The sequence below is a fragment of the Bufo bufo genome, chromosome 4 (assembly GCF_905171765.1).
Source record: "Bufo bufo chromosome 4, aBufBuf1.1, whole genome shotgun sequence".
NCBI lineage: Eukaryota > Metazoa > Chordata > Amphibia > Anura > Bufonidae > Bufo > Bufo bufo.
In genome coordinates, this window is record NC_053392.1 from 436,860,385 (window position 1) to 436,883,238 (window position 22,854).

Here is a 22,854-nt window from a genome sequence, read left to right on the forward strand (position 1 = left end):
AATGAATGTGCAATCTGCAATTTTCCACAGATATGGTAGTGCCCAGCTAGTGTCATCCGAGACTCACACAACAATTCTTTAAATTGTTAGGCAGGTTCTACTAGGCACGGAAATGCAATAAATGTGGACATAAACTACTGTATGCACACGTGGCAGGGAATGGTTTTCAGGTACTACATCACGTTTGCAGAGCCCTTGAGGTACCCATACAGTGGAAACCCCCAGTAAGTCACCCCATTTTGGAAACAACACCCTATAAGTTATTTATTTTATTTATCTATAATGTTTTTTTACAATACATGATTTGAGGAGGGGAAGAGAGCTTTGTGGGGGCACATATACCATTATATTTTTGATTTAATTGCTGATATTGTAGCCCCAGTTACAGGGGGGTATACAGTCCCCAGAGAGGTTGTACAGCACTACACAGCCTCACTGCAGAGCTGATCTGGGTCTGCTAAGACCCAGCAGTTCATGCAGACTTTCTGATCTGTAGACATAGCGCTAGTTTTTCTCTGTCCCTCCCTACTCTATGGGAGCCCCATTGTCACTGACAACAGGCTCCCTAGTTGCCATCTCTATACACATCCGGATGGGTCGGGACATACCCTGTTGTTTTTTTTAAACAATGGGACCCTGTGGTTGATGGATGATACTGTATGGCATTTGTCACATGTACCTGGCAGCACGGTGGCTCAGTGGTTAGCACTGGTGCCTAGCAGCACTGGGGTCCTATGTTTGAATCCGACCAAGGGCAACATCTGCACAGAGTTTGTATGTTCTCCCAGTGTTTGCGTGGCTTTCCTCCGGGTACTCCGATTTCCTCCCACACTCCAAAGACATACTGATAGGGACCTTTGATTGTGAGCCCCATTGGGGACAGTTGGATGCTAATGTCTGTAAAGCGCTGCGGAATATAGTAGCGCTATATAAGTGCATAAAATAAATGTACCTTGTAACTCGAACAGAACGACACTTTGGGAATGCAGTGTATACAGAGCGCTCTACTGCACAGGAAATATATGCTCAAGCCACCAACCTTAACAATTGTAAAGGGATAATTATTCTTACATGGTAATTGGATTTTCCAATAGCCTCCCCCAACGGCACTGACAGGAGGGTGCTCCCCGCCCCAAGACAGAAAACAACATGGAAGCTTAAACTTTAAAAAAAGGGGCCTCCTCCGCTTACCTAATCAGTAAATAAGAAAGTACACGGTGGTGATGCAAGAACAAAATTATGTTAATCCAACCGGAATACAAGAATGAACATAAAATTACAAATGCAAGGAAAACCACAGAGAAGAGTTGGGGGGAAAAAAAAAAAACTGTGTCGTTGGAGGCGATTGGAAAATCCAATTATCGATAAGAGTAATTAACCCTTTTCCCCAGGGTCTCCCCCAATGGCACTGACAGGAGGAATAACAGAGGAGTCTTACTAGGGTGGGATTATGGCAGAAAGAATTCTGCGCCCAAAGGCTAAATCCTGATTATGCATGACATTTAAATTTGTAATGGTTGAAGAAAGTCAGTGGATTTGCCCACACAGCTGCTTTGCAAATCTGTGCAATAAAGATGGCCGCATTTTCGGCCCAAGAGGGCGACATAGTCCGTGTTGAATGGGCCCCGAGTCCCTTCGGAGGATCTAGGTTATTTTCAGCATAACAAAAGAGAAATTGCCTGCTTTATCCACCTTGCAATAGTGGCTTTACTGGCTGCCTGACCTTTGTTAGGCCCCTGAAACCGAAGGAGGAGGTGATCCGATTTTCTATCTTCTCTCCAGATTTGTAAGTAGGCAAGCACACAACATCTTAAATCCAGGTTATGAAAGCGCCTCTCCAGGTCTGTCAAAAGGTGACAGACAGAATGATGGTAAAATGATTTCCTGACTACAGTGAAGTCTGGATACTACCTTCAGTAGAAAGGATGGACGATGTCTTAAGATTATCCTGTCGTCTAGGATCCTAAGATAAGGAGGACAGCAAGAGAAGGCCTGTATCTCTTCCACCCTTCTTGCCATTGTTATGGCTAGGAGGAAGGTAGTCTTTAAGGTCACGAGTTTGAGAGAAATATCGTCAATAGGCTCAAACGGAGAGTCCATCAGTGCCGTGAGGACTAAGTTCAAGTTCCAAGGTGGAATGGTAGAGTGTAATCTGGGGGAATCTCTGATTGCTCCCATGATGAACCGTCTGATTAGAGGATGATCAGAAAGATTTGTGTCTAGAGAAACTGCTAAAGCCGAGATCTGAACTTTAAGGCTGGATGGCTTAAGCCCTTTGTTTAAACCCGCCTGCAGAAAATCTAAAATGACAGGTATGGTGAGTAAGCGACTTTGCTGAATCCTGTCACTAGAAAACAAAACGTTCTGAGATAGATCTTGGAGGTTATGATTTTTCTACTCTTCAGTAAAGGTAGAGATTACAGGGTCATAGAGAGCCTTCTTTTTCCTATTTTTGTGTTCAATCTCCATGCCGTCAAATTCAGCTGAGAGATCCCTGGATGGTGTACTGGCCCTTGAAGAATGCCTGGAAACACTGGAAGGGTCCAGGATATTCCTTGCGACAGCTTGAGTAAGAGGGCAAACCAGGCCCTTTTTGGCCAACATGGAGCAATCATGATGACCTGTGCTCTCTCTTCTGCCACTTTCATAGGGGTTCTCGGATTCAGGCTCAATGGGGGGAAATGCATATAGTAGCCCCCTTGGCCAGGGGTGAGATCGGGCATCCACCATCGCCGCACCGCTTAGGGGGGACAGGGAACAGAATCTTTCTACTTTCCTGTTCTTCCGGTCTGCAAAAAAAAATAAAAAATCCAGAACCGGAATACCCCGCATCTTGGTAATCTGAAGAAAGACATTGGCATGTAAAATCCATTCTCCCTCCTTTAGAGTCTGACGACTGAAGAAGTCAGCCACCATATTGCTGTTTCCTTTTAAATGCACGGCCGTTAGAAAAAGAAGGATATCCCTTGATGTTGCTGCCAGAGATCTGCTCCGGGTACCTCCTTGCTGGTTTAAATAAGCAACTGTCGTCATATTGTCCAACAGAATTTTGATATGATCGAAAGAGGTTCTTCAGTGAAGGGCTAGTTCGTAGACTGCTCTGAGCTCTCTTAGGTTTGATGGTCCCCCGCATGGGCCCCCCCCCCAGCCTCGACTGCTGGCATCTGTAGACACCATTAGATTTTCTTGATTCCAGAAGACACCTCTTTGCAGATTTCTTCTTATCCTCCACCAAGCCAGGGAACGTTTTACGAACAGTGGAATTGAAACTTTCTTGTCCAGAGAGATTCTGTTGCCATCCCAAGATGCTAGAAGAAAGGCTTGCAGAATTCTGGTGTGGCTTTGTGCAGGGATGGAGGATGTCAGAATCCCCATGATTTTCATAACGTTTCTGATGGTAGTGGATCTTAGACTGCAAAACTGATTTACCTTTAGTTGAAGGGACGACAGCTTCTCTTCTGGAAGGAAGGACATCAGTAAGCAAGAGTCGAGAAGAACCCCTAAAAATACTTTTTGCTGAGCCGGAACGAAATTGAAATTTTTGACATTCATGATCCATCCCAGATCCGTGAAGGTCTTTTGAACAAGGTCTAGATGTACCAGAAACTGATATTCTGATTCTGCGGCTAATAGGAAGTCGTCTAAGTACGGCACAATAGGAATGCCCTGTAGATGAAGACGAATGGTTATTTCTGCCACTACTTTCGTGAAAATTCAGGGAACTGATGACAGGCCAAAGAGGAGCGCTTGAAATTGAAAGTGACAGAGGCGACCTCCCGTAAATACTGCTATCCTGAGAAATTTTTGATGATCTTTGAAAATGGGTACATGGTAGTATGCGTCCTGCAAATCTATTGGTCGCCATGTAACAATGTTGATGAAGCAGATTTATTGTTGATTTGATGGTCTCCATCTTGAACTTTTTGTAAGATAGGCACTTGTTCAGACTTAGATTTATAATAAGCCTGAAGGATCCCCCTGGCTTTTTTTATGAGAAAAACTAGAGAATAAAATCCTCGCTTTTGCTGGTTCTCGCTCTGTCTCTGGGGATGACTGTTCCACCTTTTTTGTCAAAGGTTTGTTGATGACAAAGTGGTCTGGTGGGTAGGTACTGAATTCTAGCATGAAAGCCCTTTGAATAGCAGCTAGTATCCAGTATAGCTAGTATAGACTCTTATATCTCTCCATTGTGGAACAAAACTTTTAAATCTTGCTCCCACCTGGCCTGTGGCATCATTGAGTGGTTTTTGACGAGTTATCAGGATTGAAGAGGAATCCTTTGTTTCTCCCTCTTGACGATTGCCACCTTCCTAAGTATTCTCTCTTCTTTTGATCGGGTTTAGGCTTCCTTTGACTACTAAAGAAGCGTCTCTGATTAAAATGTTTTGAGTCAGCGAGAAACCCTTTTTTCTTTTCGGAGGCCTGCTCTAAAACATCATCCAACACTGACCCAAAAAACCTATCCCTTTCACAAGGGATGGAATGTAACAGGTTTTTTGGACCAGCATTTCCCGACCAAGATCAGAGCCATATGGCCCTGCGGGTAGCATTAGAAATAGCAGCTGAACTTGCTGACAACCTGACTAAATCTGCTGAGGTGTCGACCAGTAAATTTGAGGCCCGTTTAGGCATTAGCAGAGAGGCCAAAATTTCTTCTCTTGGGGCTCCTGCTGCAAGATGATCCTCTAGCTGATTGAGCCATACTGATAAGGATCTGGCGGTACAGGTGGATGCAATGCTTGGTCTGAACATAGCTGTATTTACTTCCAAAGCCTTTTTTAGTAAGTTCTCACACTTCTTATCCATCGGATCACGGAGTAATCCCATGTCCTCAAACGGGAGAGAGGATTTTTTGGACATCCGTGCCACTGGAGCATCAATCTTTGGAGTTTTATCCAAAAGATTTGAGTCAGTGTCCAAAAACTGATACTTCCTTTCGAAAGTGTTTGCAATCGGAGTTCTCTTTTCGGGATCCTTACACTCCCTCAAGATTAGGGCCTTGACATTATTATGGATAGGAAAGAAAGACACGTCTTTTCCTTTCTCCTAGACCTTGAAACATCTGATCCTGGATGGAGCGGCTTTCTTTAGACTCCTCCAGGTGCATAGTAGCTCTTAGGCCTCTTTCACACAGGAATCGCGTGTGAGGGCTGGATAGGATGCGGGTGCGTCGCGAGAAAATGCACAATTTTTCCGTGCGAGTGCAAAGCATTTTAATGTGTTTTGCACGCGCGTGAGAAAAATCGGCATGTTTGGTACCCAGACCCGAACCTGGACTTCTTCACAGAAGTTCGGGTTTGGGATCGGTGTTGTTTAGATTTTAATTCTTAATACAAAACGCAAAATAAATTAGGGATGGAGGGGTTAAAAAAAAATAAAAATTAAATTAAACTCACCTCATCCACTTGTGGTGATGGGCCATGTAATGGCCATGTGATGGCTCTGCGCTCATCACATGGTCCAACACCATGGTGATGGACAATGTGATGAGCGCAGTGATGTCACCAAAAAGGTCCTTTTCTCCCAGATCCTCAAAGAAGAAGAAAGAAGAGAAGCCGGGCCGCGCAAACAAGTGGATAAGGCGAGTTTAATTATTTATTTTTTAACCCCTTCATCCCTAATTTACTTAGCATTCTGTATTAAGAATGCTATTATTTTCCCTTATAACAATATTATAAGGGAAAATAATAAAGATTGGGTCCCCATCCCGATCGTCAACTAGCAACCATGCATGAAAATTACACCGCATCCGCACTTGCTTGCGATTTTCACGCAGCCCCATTCACTTCTATGGCGCCTGCGTTTCGTGAAAAACGCACAATATAGAGCATTCTGCGATTTTCACGCAACATACAAATGATGCGTTAAAATCACCGCTCAAGTGCACAGCTCCATAGAAATGAATGGGTCCGGATTCAGTGAGGCTGCAATGCGTTCACCTCACGAAAACTCACCCGCGTGAAAGAGGCCTTATAGTTTTTAAAAGACTATCTGTGTCTTCTGGGAGAAACAATGGTCTCCCCTGGCCATCGTCAGATTAATCAGTCTATGTCGGAAGCAATCTCCCCTACATCCAAACCCAACCTGAATAACTGGGACCCCTGGGATTTTTGAGACGTAGAGGCTTGCGGTAAAGAGGGAGGTAACCTAGACTCCACTGCAGCATTAACATTTTCACGAATCATACTCCGCATGGAGTCTAAGAAGGAAGGAGATTCTTCAGCCACCCCTTTTTAGCACATTTGGGGCAAAGTGATTTCTTGGCTTTAGATATAAATGACTTTTTGCAGATAGCGCATTTTTTGCGACTAGAATCAGATCCAGGTGCCTTGGAGGTGGAGGTGTCTCTACCCTATGAAATTTAAACAAAAATAAAATAAATATGGTTCAGAAAACTTCCAAGGAATAGACACCAGCACCAGGCACCCAAGGTGTATAATAGGCATAACATCACCCATACACCAATATCTGGCCAAGTCATAAGAGACGGCTTACCGGGTTGATGGTGCTTGCAGCCACATCCAGAGGCTTGCGGGCGGAATCCGGGTCAGTAGAAGCTGACATCGCAGGAAAGGGAACAGCACGTATCGCTGCTCCCCACATCCGGCTTCCATTTAAATTTCCCGGCCGTCTGAGGGACGTCCATAACGTCATAATGTCCAGAATGAGACTCCCCTCCCTTCGGGAGTCTCCGCACACCGGAATGCTGCAAGAATGCCCTGCGCTCCCCAAACTGAGCATGCAGGATAGAGCCCGGGGCTGCCTTACAACAGGACTTACGCCAAAGGTACAGGGAAGGGAGGCCACCCGCCAATCAGCTGTTTCAGAGAGCCACGATGCTCACTGGAGCTCTGGTGAGTGCTTTACAAGTGTAGTGTCCCACTACGTAAGGGTGGGCACTACACAAGGGTCAATTGGGTCACGTTGTTCTCCACCTCCTGTGGAACATGGTTATTGTATTTTACATTGCATTTTAATGTGAATTGTCATGTTATTTATGTTATCTCCTATGTACCAGGCCTGTAAAGGGTGTAGTTCCTCCTCCTAGACAGTAGAGGGAGCTAGGGAACCCCTTACATAAATAGTTAGGCCCAGACAGGAAAGAGTCAGTCAGTGAAGAGTGTTCAGAAGCTAAGAGTCACCTTAGCCAGAGAGTAGCTGAGGAGCAGCTTCTGACATGCAGCTAGATAGCCCAGGCTTCTAGCTTGCCACCAGGAGACGAGCCTGCCTCCTGAGAAACCAAGTTCCCATAGAAGTACAGTGCAGAGCCAAGGTTATTCCAGCCAAACAGAGAGCTGAAGGGCAGAAGGATATATTCACAGCAAGGAGTCATATACGAGAGGAAGTTTCCCTAACCAAGGATAAAGCCAGCAATAGGCCCCATTGAAAATAAACGGGTCCGCACCGCTCCGCAATTTTGACGGACGTGTGAATGGACCTTGAGTTTTACAGCTGTTATAAATTGAGTGGCCATTTCTTGAAAATTCAGAAGTTACCACTACTTCAATAAAGCCTAAAAATTTATAAATAAAATATATATATATATATATATATATATATATATATATATATATATATATATATATATATATATATCTCACAAAACCGATGCGTATGATCACACCCTGAGGCGTTGAAATCTGATGCTAGATGTGCATCTTCCATATTTAAGGTTATTAATCAGGTCCCACCTGAAACAATCTATTAAATTGATTCTAATCACTGGGCCTCTCAAGTGAAGCTTTGTATAATCAGCATTTCATTTTAGGAGATTAATTGCCTGATTGATTCTCAGGAGGTAGTCAGCTGTCATTGCCTTGCTGTCATAATTTTTGAGAAGGAGTGTCACAACAATAAGATTTACATGCAAAACCATTTCAAGTCAGTTTTTACTCCATTACCTATTTTGTTAAGCTGAACACATTTTCTCAGTGTTCCAGATCCATTTAACGATACAGTATACTATATTTCAAACCATTATTGTTGCCCCTGAAAACAAAAAAGGTTTCACATAGGGCAGTCAACCTTTAAGGCTTCATTCACACGTCAGTGTTTTGGTCAGTGATTTCCATCAGTGATTGTGAGCCAAAACCAGGATTGGAGCCTCTACAGAGATAAGGTTATAAGGGAAATATCTGCACCTGTTCTGTGTTTAGAGCCGCACCAGGTTTTGGCTCAAAATTACTTATGGAAATCACTGACCGAACACTGATGTGTGAATGAGGCATAAGGCAGTCTGCACACGATGCGGATTACGTGCATTTTTTCTGTGCCCAAAAATCTGCAGTGTAATACAGTACCAGCAAAGTGTATGAGATTAGACACGTCACGCATGCTTTGCTTTTTTTTCTTAGGTTCGGAAACTGACCTGCTGTGCGGATTTTAAAAACCTCAGCATGTCAATTGTGCGGATTTTACCCTTTTCAATTGAAGTGTGAGAGCTGAGAAAAGTCCACACCAAAAAAAAAAAAAAACACAATAGGTAGTGCTAATTTTGGTGCCAATTTTATGCGAATGTTCTGCACATAAATCAACGCCATGTGCAGCCACCCTAAAGCCAAATTCACACTTCAGTTAGGGCATCACATAGATTACATATCACAGTTTATTTTCTGTTCTTCTGATACGTCACAAGAGCAGAAAAATAACGGATAAAAAAAATATATATATAAAAAAAACACGATCCTGAGCATCAGTTAGAGCCATTTCCATCTGAGATCCATCATTTTAGACCGAAAGAAAATCCCGCGGATCAGAATATTGGTAACAAACGGTGTTTGAACTCACCATTAGCCCTCTTTCACACGAACGCAAGAGCTCCGTGCCCGGCGGTTCCGCAATACGCGGCTCACCAGCCGTGTGCATTCCGCATCACTTGAATGGGTCCGCAAATCCGGAGATGCGATGTGGAACGAAACGGAAGCACGGAACCACTATGGAGTGCTTGTGTGGTGTTCCGTGCTTCCATTCCGCAAAAAGATAGAACTTGTTGCATGTTTTTGCGGAATGGACGGATCGAGGACCCCATTCAACTCAATGGGTCTGCGATCCGCATGCGGCTGCCCCACGGTCGGCGCCCCTACATTGCTTACCGCAATTTGTGGTCCGCAGCACGAGCACGGAGACCTTACGTTCGTGTGAAAGAGGCCTTATTTTACCATCAGTTAATGCTTATTCAGACGGTCATAAGTACGGGTCTGCATTAGTTGCACAATTTTGCGGAACAGGTGCGGACTCATTAATTTAAATTGGGCCGCAGAAGATGCAGCCAGCACACCATGTGCTGTCCGCATCCGTAGTTCCCTTCCATGGACAAGAATAGGCATTTCTACATAGCTTTGGCCCTCTACATTTCGCAAAATGTGGAGCGATCACGGACAGTATCCGTGTTTTGCTTATCCGCAAAACACTTACGGCCATTTGAATGAGCCCTTATTGTGACCCAAAACTAAGTGCAGGTAAAAACACAGAACAGGTGCAGATCTTCCCATTATACCTGATCCCTGAGTAGGCTTCACTACTGGTTTTGGCTCACAATAACTTAAGTGTGAGCGAATCTGGTTTGGACTGCTCTATCTGAACCAGATTTGTTTCAAAACTTTGATTATAATATGCGTTTCGTACCGCAGAAAAATGTATGGGCTCTGCTGAGACCTTCTTCTAGCCACAAGTAACGCGATACTCGCTTAGTCTTGTGTCTGCGACAATACAGTTCGGTTCTGCGCATACATTATGGTTTCAAAATCCGAAGCCAGACTTGGGTTTGTGCCTCATTAACGAGTTCAGCTTTGGATTTGAAACCATAATGTATGCACAGAACCGAACTGTATCGTCACAGACACGAGACTAAGCAAGTCTCACGTTACTTGTGGCTAGAAGACGAAGGTCTCTGCGGAGCCCATACACTTTACTGCGGTATGGAGCGCATATTATAAACAAAGTTTTGAAATGAATCAGGTTCAGATAGTCCAAATCCAATCCGCTCAATGCTAGTCATGATTTCCTGTTCTGTATAGATAACATTTCAGTAGCCATTATCATAACAACAGGCAGAATTACAATGACAGATAACACCTCTGTATAGATAACACAGGATCCACCATTCACAATAGGGGATATACACTGCTCAAAAAAATAAAGGGAACACAAAAATAACACATCCTAGATCTGAGTTAAGTATTCTTCGGAAATACTTTGTTCTTTACATAGTTGAATGTGCTGACAACAAAATCACACAAAAATTAAAAAAATGGAAATTACATTTTTCAACCCATGGAGGTCTGGATTTGGAGTCACACTCAAAATTAAAGTGGAAAAACACATTACAGGCTGATCCAACTTTGATGTAATGTCCTTAAAACAAGTCAAAATGAGGCTCAGTAGTGTGTTTGGCCTCCACGTGCCTGTATGACCTCCCTACAACGCCTGTGCATGCTCCTGATGAGGTGGCGGACGGTCTTCTGAGAGATCTCCTCCCAGACCTGGACTAAAGCATCTGCCAACTCCTGGACAGTCTGTGGTGCAACGTGACGTTGGTGGATAGAGCGAGACATGATGTCCCAGATGTGCTCAATTGGATTCAGGTCTGGGGAACGGGCAGGCCAGTCCATAGCATCAATGCCTTAGTCTTGCAGGAACTGCTGACACACTCCAGCCACATGAGGTCTAGCATTGTCTTGCATTAGGAGGAACCCAGGGCCAACCGCACCAGCATATGGTCTCACAAGGGGTCTGAGGATCTCATCTCGGTACCTAATGGCAGTCAGGCTACCTCTGGCGAGCACATGGAGGGCTGTGCGGCCCTCCAAAGAAATACCACCCCACACCATTACTGACCCAATGCCAAACCGGTCATGCTGGAGGATGTTGCAGGCAGCAGAACGTTCTCCACGGCGTCTCCAGACTCTGTCACGTCTGTCACATGTGCTCAGTGTGAACCTGCTTTCATCTGTGAAGAGCACAGGGCGCCAGTGGCGAATTTGCCAATCTTGGTGTTCTCTGGCAAATGCCAAACGTCCTGCACGGTGTTGGGCTGTAAGCACAACCCCCACCTGTGGACGTTGGGCCCTCATATCACCCTCATGGAGTCTGTTTCTGACCGTTTGAGCAGACACATGCACATTTGTGGCCTGGAGGTCATTTTGCAGGGCTCTGGCAATGCTCCTCCTGTTCCTCCTTGCACAAAGGCGGAGGTAGCGGTCCTGCTGCTGGGTTGTTGCCCTCCTCCACGTCTCCTGATGTACTGGCCTGTCTCCTGGTAGAGACTCCATGCTCTGGACACTACGCTGACAGACACAGCAAACCTTCTTGCCATAGCTCGCATTGATGTGCCATCCTGGATAAACTGCACTACCTGAGCCACTTGTGTGGGTTGTAGACTCCGTCTCATGCTACCACTAGAGTGAAAGCACCGCCAGCATTCAAAAGTGACCAAAACATCAGCCAGGAAGCATAGGAACTGAGAAGTGATCTGTGGTCACCACCTGCAGAACCACTCCTTTATTGGGGGTGTCTTGCTAATTGCCTATAATTTCCCCCTGTTGTCTATCCCATTTGCACAACAGCATGTGAAATTGATTGTCACTCAGTGTTGCTTCCTAAGTGGACAGTTTGATTTCACAGAAGTGTGATTGACTTGGAGTTACATTGTGGTGTTTAAGTGTTCCCTTTATTTTTTTGAGCAGTGTATTTCATCAGCTCCCTCCTGACCTCTGCACAGGTGACAGAACATGCCTAGAAAACTCCCTCATTGAAGTTAGTGGGGTCCCCTCCTGTCCTAACATATTGTAGGCCTAGTGGCCATTTTTTAAAGATGACAAAAAAAAAAACATCGAAAATTCTAAAAAATATGTTTGACATAAAAATGTGATTTAAACAATAGATCATTTTCCGAAGACACATTCCCTTTCAGCCACTGTGATCTACTCCGGTCAGTGGTCTACCAGAAGATCTCAATCCATTGGTTGACAAACGTTCCTGACACTTTCATATTCACTAGAAGAGGTTCTATATGTATAGAGTAGAGCAGTTGCTACTGTAACTTCTCGTCCCTATACAGATTCATTATTTGCAGACAGCACATCCCTGTTTAAACAGGGCAATCTGCTGCCAGCAAACAATGGTTGTATGCCACATGAAAGATGCTCTCACCCAACGGACAACCATTTGCTTGTCCGTCGGGAGTACATTTACACAGGCCAATAATGGGAAACAAGCATTCATATGAATGTTCGTCCCTGATAATCAGGGCCTTTAAAGTATACATTCTGTCACTATTGGCATCTGTCCTCAGAGTCTTAAAGGATCTTTATAAAGAATATTTGTATTGCACAGAATTTACCAGTGTGTCAATGGGAGTAGGAATTTTTCACCGTCAAAAATAGCGCATCTCTTATGGAACTGACAAAATAAAGGATCTGTTTATTTTTTTTATTTTTTTGGGGGGGGGGGTTATGCTCTTTGGACAGATGAAAGAACAAACGTCTGGCATCCAACTTATACATAAATATAGCAGTGACAGGTTCCCTTAGGGTGGGTTCACATCACTTTTCTGCTATTTAATGTACGGTATATGCTTAAAAAAAAAAAAAAAAAAAAAAACACACAACGTTTACGTTATGCTACCTGCACAGCAACGTATTTTGTTACCGTGTCTGTTTTTTTTTGTGGATTGGACGAGGACCCATTCATTTCAATGGGTCCGCAAAAAATACAGACAGAACACCGTGTGCTGTGGGCACCATATGTCCGTTCCGTAGCCCTGCAAAAAATATAGAGCATGTCCTATTCTTGTCCGTTTTGCGGACAAGGATAGGCATTGTTACAAAGGATCCTCAAAAAAAAAAAAAACACATGCAATACGCATACCAAAAGGACATCATACAGTCGTGTGAATGCAGCCTTGACGTATTTTTTTTTATTTTTTACAATGGATCTCTATGGTGATAAATACCATTGCATGGTATCTGCAAACATACTTTTTTTGTATATGTTAGGCTACTTTTACACTAGCGTTCGGAGCGGATCCGTCTGATGTTTCATCAGACGGATCCGCTCCGATAATGCAGACGTTTGCATCCGTTCAGAACGGATCCGTCTGCATTATTACTTAGAAAATTTTCTAAGTCTGAAAGTAGCCTGAGCGGATCCGTTCAGACTTTACATTGAAAGTCAATGGGGAACGGATCCGCTTGAAGATTGAGCCATATAGTGTCATCTTCAAGCGGATCCGTCCCCATTGACTTACATTGTAAGTGTGGACGGATCCGCTCGCCTCCGCACGGCCAGGCGGACACCCGAACGCTGCAAGCAGCGTTCAGGTGTCCGCTCACTGAGCGGAGCGGAGGCTGAACGCTGGCAGGCGGATGCATTCTCAGTGGATCCGCCTCCACTGAGAATGCATTGGGGCCAGACGGATGCGTTCGGGGCCGCTCGTGAGCCCCTTCAAACGGTGCGCACGAGCGGACACCCGAACGCTAGTGTGAAAGTAGCCTTAGATGGATGGGAACCCACCTTTATAATATTAGAGTTTTAGAACTTTGCATAATAAAAACAAAAAACATAAAAAAAACTGAGAAAAAAAATACCCAGCACATAAGAAAAACTGAAACTTTCCATACAAATCTTAAAATCTTTGCAAAAAAAGAAATAAAAATAAAATAGAAAATAATTATTAAAAAATAATAAAATACTGTGTAGGTCTCCAGCTATGAAGGGGTTAATGTAAAAATGAAGCTGCTGGTTAGTATTCTAAATTGAGATCTTTTTTTTCCGTGTAGATCCAGATGGGGTGCTGCTGCTCCCGAAGCTCGCATTCTCCAGTATTATCTGTATGCATTCCATTTGAATCCAATTTCCTTTTATTACCTCTGCCCAGGTCAGGGATGAATGGCTGTCAGATTCGCAGAGGAATAAAAGGAAAGGGAAAAAAAAAAAAAAAAAAAAAACCTCTCTTCCTGAGGCAGCTACTTTCAATTCAAAGAGACACATGGCTAATCTGCATATGTGAAGGTCACGGCAATCCAGTGGAAGAGGTTAAGACTGGAACAGCTTCCGTAAAAATAAATAAATCGGAAAATCCATGAATAAGAAAGGAAAAGCTCACTATTTTTGGCTTTGCAGATGAAAGAGGAAATTTACGTGCACATATTTCTGTGCAATATTCACAGAAATATCCATAGCTTATGCATCTACAAAGGTCAGGAGGCGATGGGAAAGATTAGGAATCTGTATCACTGCACGGGGAGGGGGCTCAAACTTCTTCTTTTTTTTCCTGCCAGTTCCTATATCACATAATATACAGAATGAAGCCCAACTTGTTGGATACAGTTCTAATTTTCATTATGGCAATAATCACTACAAAGCCAAGATTAACTCCTTAAGGTCCAGGTCCATTTCCGTTTTTTTTGCTTTCTGCATTGTAAGCCATACCTTTTTAAAATGTTCCATTCAAGTAGATATAGGAGGGCTTATTTGCAGGACAAATTGCATTTTTTGGCACCATTTAAAAAAAAATATATATATATATATATATATATATATATTCTGTGGGGGTGAAACCAAAAAAACCTAAAACAAAAAAATAAAAAATAAAACTGGCTATGGTTTTCTGGGGTTTGTTCTTACACTATTCACTGTGCATTAAAAATGACATGACAACTAGAGATGAGTGAATTTCAGGTTATGAAATTCGTTCACGCTTCGTTTACTGGTAAAAGCTGAATTGCGTTATGGATTCCGTTACCACGGACCATAACGCAATTCTACGACAAAATGTATAATGGAATGCCTTTAGAGGCATTCTGTTATCCATTCCGTCATAATAGAAGTCTATGGGCTGCAAAACGGATCTGCCCTATTTCAGTTATGCAGGAGAGGATCCATTTTGCAGCCCATAGACCATTATGACGGAATGAATAACGGAATGGGGCATGTACAGCAGTTGATGGAGGCTGCACGATTATTTAGTGCAAACATAGCAATGCTTTTAGGAGAAAACCATTCCATACAGATGAAAGACAATGAAGCACGCCAAGAATTATTTTGTTGTTGAAAACTTTAAGAATACAGGGATACTGTAGAGGCCTCATGGACCACTATGATACCCCTATTACTGCAATTTCAGTCGAGCCTGTGCGGCCTGTGTGATTGCCTCATTTCCTGGACTAATCATGGCTCAGCTGACCTGAACTCACTGCATCACAATGATCTAATGATGCTGTGAGTTTGGATCGGCCGAGCTGCTGTTAGGCCTCATTCACACATACGTGGATTTTCATGGACCACGGTCCATGAAAACCCGGCCTGCCATCCTGCTGAGTGCACCGAGTCATTGGAGTGTTACTGTACAGCGGCGCGAATCGCACGGCGTCATAGCAACCAATGACACCATGCGCTCGTGCACTCAGCAGGACGGATTTTCATGGACCGTGGTCCGTGAAAATCCACGTATGTGTGAATGAGGCCTTAGTCTGGGAAATGTGTCTGTTACACGGACTATGGGGGAGATTTATCAAACTAGTGCAAATTAGAACTGGCTCCAAAGGAGCTGTGAAAAATAAAAGGTGGAATCTGATTGGTTGCTATAGGCAACTAAGCCAGTTCTACTTTACACCAGTTTGATAAATCTTCCCCTATGCTTTAAGGCCCAAACATGGTCATCCGAAACCGGCCTAACAGGTTTTCTTTTTTTAAACATGAAGTTCATGTGTTCTTTTTAACAGGATTTTATTTTTGCTTCTCCCTATAGATTATAACCCCCAAAAAATATATTATAAGGGATTCGTTCCATTGCTGAGAGAGGAGAAAGCCCATCCTCTGGACCTGCTCCTGTCAGACATGTCATAATTGCATTTTGCCATGGTGGTAGCCATAATTAGAAATTTAGAATGTGAAAAAATGTATAATATATATATATATATATATATATATATATATATATATATATATATATATATATATATACACACACACGCATATGACCATATTGGGATTGTGTCCCATATAGCATTTTTTGGAAAAACACAATGACCCAGGCGCAACACTACGGACTTCTGTCAGCTTACCCTAGGTTATGTGACGTCACGTTCATCAGTCACATGGCCTCGGAACATCTCAGCCCCTTTGAAGTGAATGGGGTTGAGCTGTGATACCAAGCACATCTGCTATACAATGTATGGTGCTGTGCTTGATGATCAGAGAGAAAGACGTGGTGCTACTGAGCGTGCCGATGCCTTCTCAAACAGCTGATCGGCAGAGGTCCCGTGTGTCGGACCCCCACCAATCAATCAGAGGATAGGTCTTCAGTATAAAACTCCCAGAAAATCCCTTAAAGAGTAAAAATCATAGTGGCACAGACTTAAAGAAGAAATGCCCTAGTCACTCATAATTCAGTCATTCCACTTAAAATCAGCATTAAGCCTGGGTACGGCCCACTCTAGCGGTATCAATCTCCTCATCTGTGTTTATATCACACAAAATAGAAGAATAGTTGGAATTAAAGACGATAAATCTTGTCAACATTATTTTGACTACCTGTTATTGACATGAACACTTATACTAACAACGTATGTAAATTACATACAAGTATACATGTAATCTGAAAACTTGCTTGTATTATAATAAAGTATAAAAAAATATATATATACAGATAAGTATCTATATAAACACAAGCTTTTCCTTATTTTAAGCACTGGTCATTTTTACTTGCAGCTCAATTAATGTTTTTTTAGTTTGTTATGTAAATGAAGCTCCAGAAATGCACAGCACAAAAGCACACTGGAAAGAGAAAAGGGAAGGGGAAGAGTAAACATACACATAAAAACTGAAAGTATGAGAGATGAACAAAGTATAAAAAAATATATATATAAATAATAATCACAAAACATAAGCACACATACAGCATATGTGAAATGTGTATACACATGCAGATACAGAAAGGGCAAAACACCCACATACTCGGCCGGAGAAATATAGACAAAGCAGAACGGATCAATCAAAGAAAAGCAACAAACATAGGAAAACAAATGCAACATAAAGTCCTCAAAAAGCAAAACGTGAAAAAGGGCAAAAAGCATGAAAAATACACGGCCGAAACTAATGGATGAATACAGGTCAGAGACTGTAGTGAGATACTGAGTTTTCTACAGCGTAGCATAATGTACATATAAAGGCAAAAAGAAAAAGCCTAAAGACCACAGGCATTTTCATTGTATTGTGAGTCATGGCACCAGACAAACATATGAACCAAATATATTCTTCAGACATGGCGAATAAATGTGCAGAATTACAGCATGGCTAAAACAAATGTGCAGAACTGGGGTGAGGGCAGATTTGTGGATCCTAGAGAGAAAAGTATCAAGGGAAACTCTCAGGTTTCGGCTACACTAAGTAATGATTGTCAATGGTGTTGTGATGCGACAGTCGCCAAAAATCCAGACATGCTGAATTTTGTGTCGCAAGTCACATGTCGTGCGCAACGTTTACTTCATAGGCTTTAATGAAAGTCATGGACGGCACATGACTTGCCTGCGTTTTCACAGCCAAATCACAGCAGTAAAATAGTTGCACGACAGCAAGTTGCAAATAAGTCACACTTATTTTTCTGTGACTTGTCGTCGTCTAGCCCTACCCTGAAACGCTTACTTCTCTTTTTGGGTCCACTCCTAGTTTTTATTTATTTTTTCTGTGGAAAAAAAAATATTAAATATATAAAATTTGATAACATACCCTAGCTTTACAGATTTCAGGTGGAAATATATTGAATTTCATCCATTCTAGTTACATGAGTGAAATATGCACCTCAATCTGCATATAAATCTGTGTATACAGTAACAAAACGGAAACTATTCTGAGACAATGGCCTAATAGCCTGTGTTAATAAAAAGCAAATTGAAACCTTCATGGGAGAAGACTCGTAAGCATGTGACTGATCCGCCAAACACGACTGACGGAATAAGTGGATTCATCACTAATTAGGAGCGGTACTTTAGCTTAACAATAAAATATAGGACATAGGGAAAAAAATAAAATAAATCATCAATAACCATGTGCTAACACTGGAAGCTGACAAAGTAAAAATAAATGTACCAGTGTGCATTTATTTTTTTTGCACTGTGTGAATAAGGCCTTAAAAAGCACCTCAGTCCCATATGGTCCTATACCGTAGGACAAAACTGCTGCACGACTCTGCTAGGCCTTGACTGCATATGTTATGTGGTATAGCAAACTATATAAAAAACAACATATCACACATTGCCCTGTCCCAAAACCTACAAAACAGCAAGCCACAGGGGAGGTGAAAAATCACACACCTCACATTATACGTATTGCCATTCTTAGCTTGGTAATCTAGATTCTTGCAAATGAATAATGCACAATTAATCATCGAAATCAAAGTATCAATATATCATACGTCCCATTAAAACTCATCATCCTTTAAAACACCAACGTACAAAAGAGGGCTGGATTGGAAATTCATGGAAAAAGACCACGCGATTGTGGTGTTTGTAGATCTACATGCTCTGAATTTCTCATTTATGCTATATTCCAGGATAACTTCCGCTGTTTAGTGAATGGAAGTCCTTTTATACCAGGTGACCAACCCCCTTCCGGCCTGTATACACCGAGTGGCTGTAGAGATCCTATATAGGTCTCATATGGTCCAGGAACATGCACACTAGCAATGATCAATATATTCGCCAAACACAACGCATACCTTTTGAAAGGCTTCTTTCTATGTAGCAACCACATGGATTGCCATATAAAAGCAGCCTATGCTGAAAAGATCATTGCATGTAAAATTAAATAGATTTACGTCCACGGCGTAGCGTACTGAAAAGGCTCACAAAACAACCTACAACTGTACGGTCACAAAACGCCTTTAGTCAGCAGTAAGACATTGAAATTAAAAGGGTTAATTCTGCTGCTCCTAAAAATCCCATGGTTGCGAATAATAGCTAAAAATGCTAACCCCATCCGAGTGAAAGACAGAATGCAGTCTACGATGAGAACACTAGGCCTTTTCCACCCGAAACCCCACCCTGGGCAGAAATCCCACTGATAAACATCTATTAAACTCTGGAGAAATGTACATTATTTACCATAAATCTCAATAAGCTACGTACACATAAGAAAATACAAAGGGTTAAGTGACGGATTCCCAGGGGTCAGGCACACACATGAAGATTTCTGCCTTCCATGTGATTAGAATGGAGGCACATACATGTTCTTCCTGTACTTTATCATGTGTGCAGTGCCCGTGTGAGCAGACGTCGCCGCCCTGCTATTATTATTTGTGACTGCACTGTTCAGCAATTCTATTTACATCAGCGCCGCTAAATGCCCAATGGTGAGAGGGGAGCCAATCAGATGGCAGATTAGATGTCAACTCCGAGGCAGCTGTCTGGAGACTATTACAGCCAGTTTACCTCCACAATTCAAATTCCAAACCTTGCAAAGGAGATCAAGTCACTCTGTAGACTGGAGCTGCCAGCAAGCAGCAGAGCAGCAGTCCGCGCCCACAAACCTATAAAATCCCCCACAAAGGCCGCTAATACATCACTGCACAGGGGTTAACCAACCGATATACCCTATCATTCAAATATCACACACATCCAGCTCCAAGGTATCTACAACCAGGAGGCCATCGTCATAAACAACACATTACTGGGCACAAAGATGAACGCATTAGCTGACTTAGTCCATACTGTATCAGCACACAATGGAGGCTGCATCAGGAAATTAATGAATATGAAGGACAAGGGAAGAGGTTTATGTGACACGTATCCTGCAGAAAATAACACACCAATGCACGTACAAGGTACACAATGGACAGCGGGCACACCAGATACAAGGGATCTGTGCATTCGTGTGGCTTCAGGAAGAGAATGTGTGATCTTAGAAGAAGGACGAGGCTGCACAACCTCCCCCAGGAGCCGAGAAATGGCTGCAGCCCTTTATAAGGAAATAAAGTGTGTGGGACATGGAGAGACAGCGGAGCACTCCTACCAGAAACTGCCATCAATACTAGGATTTCAGGTTACCTGGGATCTGCTGATGGTTTGTCCAGTGCTGCCAGGGCTCAGAGATGGGTGATTTCTTTGTTGTGCTCCCCAGCCTGTGTTTGCAGCTCCATACTGGGACCCCATGTCTTTGCCCATCCCCAAGCCCCCTGGATGTTGCTGACTCCCCTGGGTGCTTGAAGCCTGTTGTTGAGGGGCACTGGGGGTGCTGTAGTCAGTATAGCTTCCTCCATAACTCCTGATCATAGGGCTTGGGGATGTCAGGAGCTGGTTAAGAGTAGGGGTGGCCCCTGAAGGGTGCTGGTTTTGTCCCTGATAGCGATGGAAGCTCCCCGCATTGGAAGCACCGGGTGTTTTACCATGGTTGGCACCCCTCTCCGCTATCATCATGCTGCTGCTGTTATTTGGGGTGCTGGAGCTACTCTGCCTTGGGGAGCTCAGTACCCCATATGCAGAGGCAGAGCTGCCATAGCCTCCAGCCCCTCCTCCTGCAGCAGCGGCCCTGCTGTATCCCTGGTAGTGGTCATACTGGCTGCTGCCATAGCCTTCATGGGAGTTCTGTATGGGATCCATGTTGTTGCCGGGGGCCACAGATCCAGAGTGCATCATGCCCATACCAGGGCTTTGTTGTCTGCCATGTTGATCAAAGCAAGGCCCTGCTCTGTTTGCTGATGCACTGCCATAATAATTATTAAACTCAGCTGAGGAGGAGGAAGAAGAGGAGGATGATGATGATGATGATGAAGAGGAGGATGATCCAGCGCTGCCACCAATGTTATTATTGCTGCTCCCTAGTTGTTGTCCCCCTGGCAGCATGGTATGCTCATACCGGCTGCCCATGGGCTCCCCAGCCATCATCTTTCCCTGCAGCTCATCCTCTTCTCCTGCCTTGCCCGTCCTCCTGGGCTGGGGGTCGCCCTGGTCCTTCCCTGCTGTAGCAGTGTTATTGCAGCCCTCTTCTCCTCCAGCAGACTGCTGATTCTCCATGTCTGATGCCTCACTGCTGCTGCCTCCTCCAGGGCTGCTGCCTTTATTCGGCGGTGCTGGCTGCTGCTGCTGGGGCGGATGGCTGGGGTGGTGGGGAGGGTGCTGCTGCAGATGCTGGGGTGCATGGTGATGGGCATGGTGATGAAGTGGGTTAGCAATGGGTGCATGATAGTCCCCACTATTAGTGCTCTTCAACTTGTGATTGGGGACGCCAGCAGTCATCTCCATAGGATGATATTGAGGGGAGGCTGCCAGGCTTCTACTATCCTTCAGTCCTGCATCTGAGCCACCGTTATTATTGTTGGCATTATTACTAGATGATAATGAAGTGGCATTGGACATGTTCACTTCATGGTGGTGGTGGTGGTGATGATGATGGAGAAGGTGGTGGTGGTGGTGGAGAAGGTTGTGGTGGTGGAGGTGGTCCACATTATTGTTGTTGGTAGCCCCATCTCCTACTCCAGGTATAGATCCTGTGCCTCCAGGGTTTAGGTCCTGACTGAGCCCAGAAAGAGTCTGGTTTTTCCCCTTATTGGTGGTCGGAGCAGCAGCGGAAACCACTTGCGCTGCCATGATCATTGCAACATCTCAGTCAATGCTAGGCAGCACTCCACAATCTGCAGGAAGAAGAAGGAGAAATCACAGCAGCAGAACGTCCCGAAGATCAATGCAGCGTCCGGCTGAAGGGCATGCTCCTCCAGGTGCTTCAGGACTTCATGAGGAAACTTTCCCAGCGCAGAACCCGGATATGGCTACATCCACGGCTGGCTGCAGCTATGTGGCCCAGCATGGCTTGTGAGCAGCTCTAGCAACCATTATCCACTTCTTTCTGATTACAGGACACACAGAAAACCCGGACTGGATCCGGCTCCTTTCCAGCTGCTGGAGCTGGAACCGTCAGTCTCTCCAGTAGAAGACAAGCAGTGCCCTGGCGACTGTCACAACCTGCCAGCCTTCCCTGGTCCCAACTCCACACATGTGATGGGGGTGAACCTCTGCGCCCCTGCCTGCTCTCTCTCTCTCTTCCACCCCCTCCCTCCTCGGTGAAACAACAGGAGGAGGAGTGGTTGCAGTCTGCAAGAGGAGAAGGCTTGTGGGAGGGAGAGCCGGGCCAGCAGTTAACCCCCTGTGTGCGGATACAGCAGCAAGCACATCTACTACAGCGCTTTCCTCATTGGAGGGCGGGTTTGCATTAAACTGGCCATTAATGATTTCTCCTACTGGCAATAAATAATAATCCAATGTTTTTTAGCTGTCACATAAACAAGGCGATTAATGGTAACAGCGCAAACAACTTCGTAGAAGCTTGGTCGTGTATTGGAAATCCATGGCCAGAATGTTAATGAGCCTGTGGCGGATTGTCAGATACATGTCCAGATGAAACGATTGCATTTAATAAGTAGTCAGAAAAAATGGCGGTAAGATTAAAAGGATTTTAATTGATCAGATAGGATCTTTTTTTTTTTTTCCTACCTCAGATTTAGGCCTCTTGCGCACAGACGTTTTTTTTTCGTTTACGTTCTGTTTTTTGCATTCCGTACGGATCCGCAAAAAAGAACGGAAGGTACTCCGTATGCCTTCCGTTTTTCCGTTCAAAGATAGAACATGTCTTATTTATTGTCCGCATAACGGACAAGGGTAGTACTGTTCTATCAGGGGCCCGCTGTTCCGTTCCGCAAAAAACGGAATGCACACAGATGTCATCCATATTTTTTGCGGACCCCAAAGTACTGAAAAATCCATACGGTCGTGTGCAAGAGGCCTTAGTGATGATCATTGATAATCGTTATTATCATAATGACAAATAGCAGATCCTGTCAGGCCAAGGTGTATCCGTGACGCTCCA

At 43.9% G+C, this 22,854-nt stretch overlaps 1 protein-coding gene across 7 annotated transcripts in view; it reads right to left on the reverse strand.

Moving 5' to 3' along the window:
* ARID1B (AT-rich interaction domain 1B) overlaps positions 1 to 22,063 on the reverse strand; it is a 600,716-nt gene extending 578,653 nt beyond the window's left edge. For 3 of the 7 annotated variants that reach the window (XM_040429373.1, XM_040429375.1, XM_040429378.1), the window contains exon 1: positions 20,043 to 22,061. In XM_040429373.1, coding sequence (XP_040285307.1) covers positions 20,043 to 21,587 — 1,545 coding nt within the window. In that variant the 5' untranslated portion in view covers positions 21,588 to 22,061. Of the gene's footprint in view, positions 1 to 20,042 lie in introns of all 7 variants that reach the window. The other 4 variants (XM_040429372.1, XM_040429376.1, XM_040429374.1 and 1 more) reach the window with 3 other exon arrangements.
* Between the last annotated feature and the right edge of the window lie 791 nt (positions 22,064 to 22,854).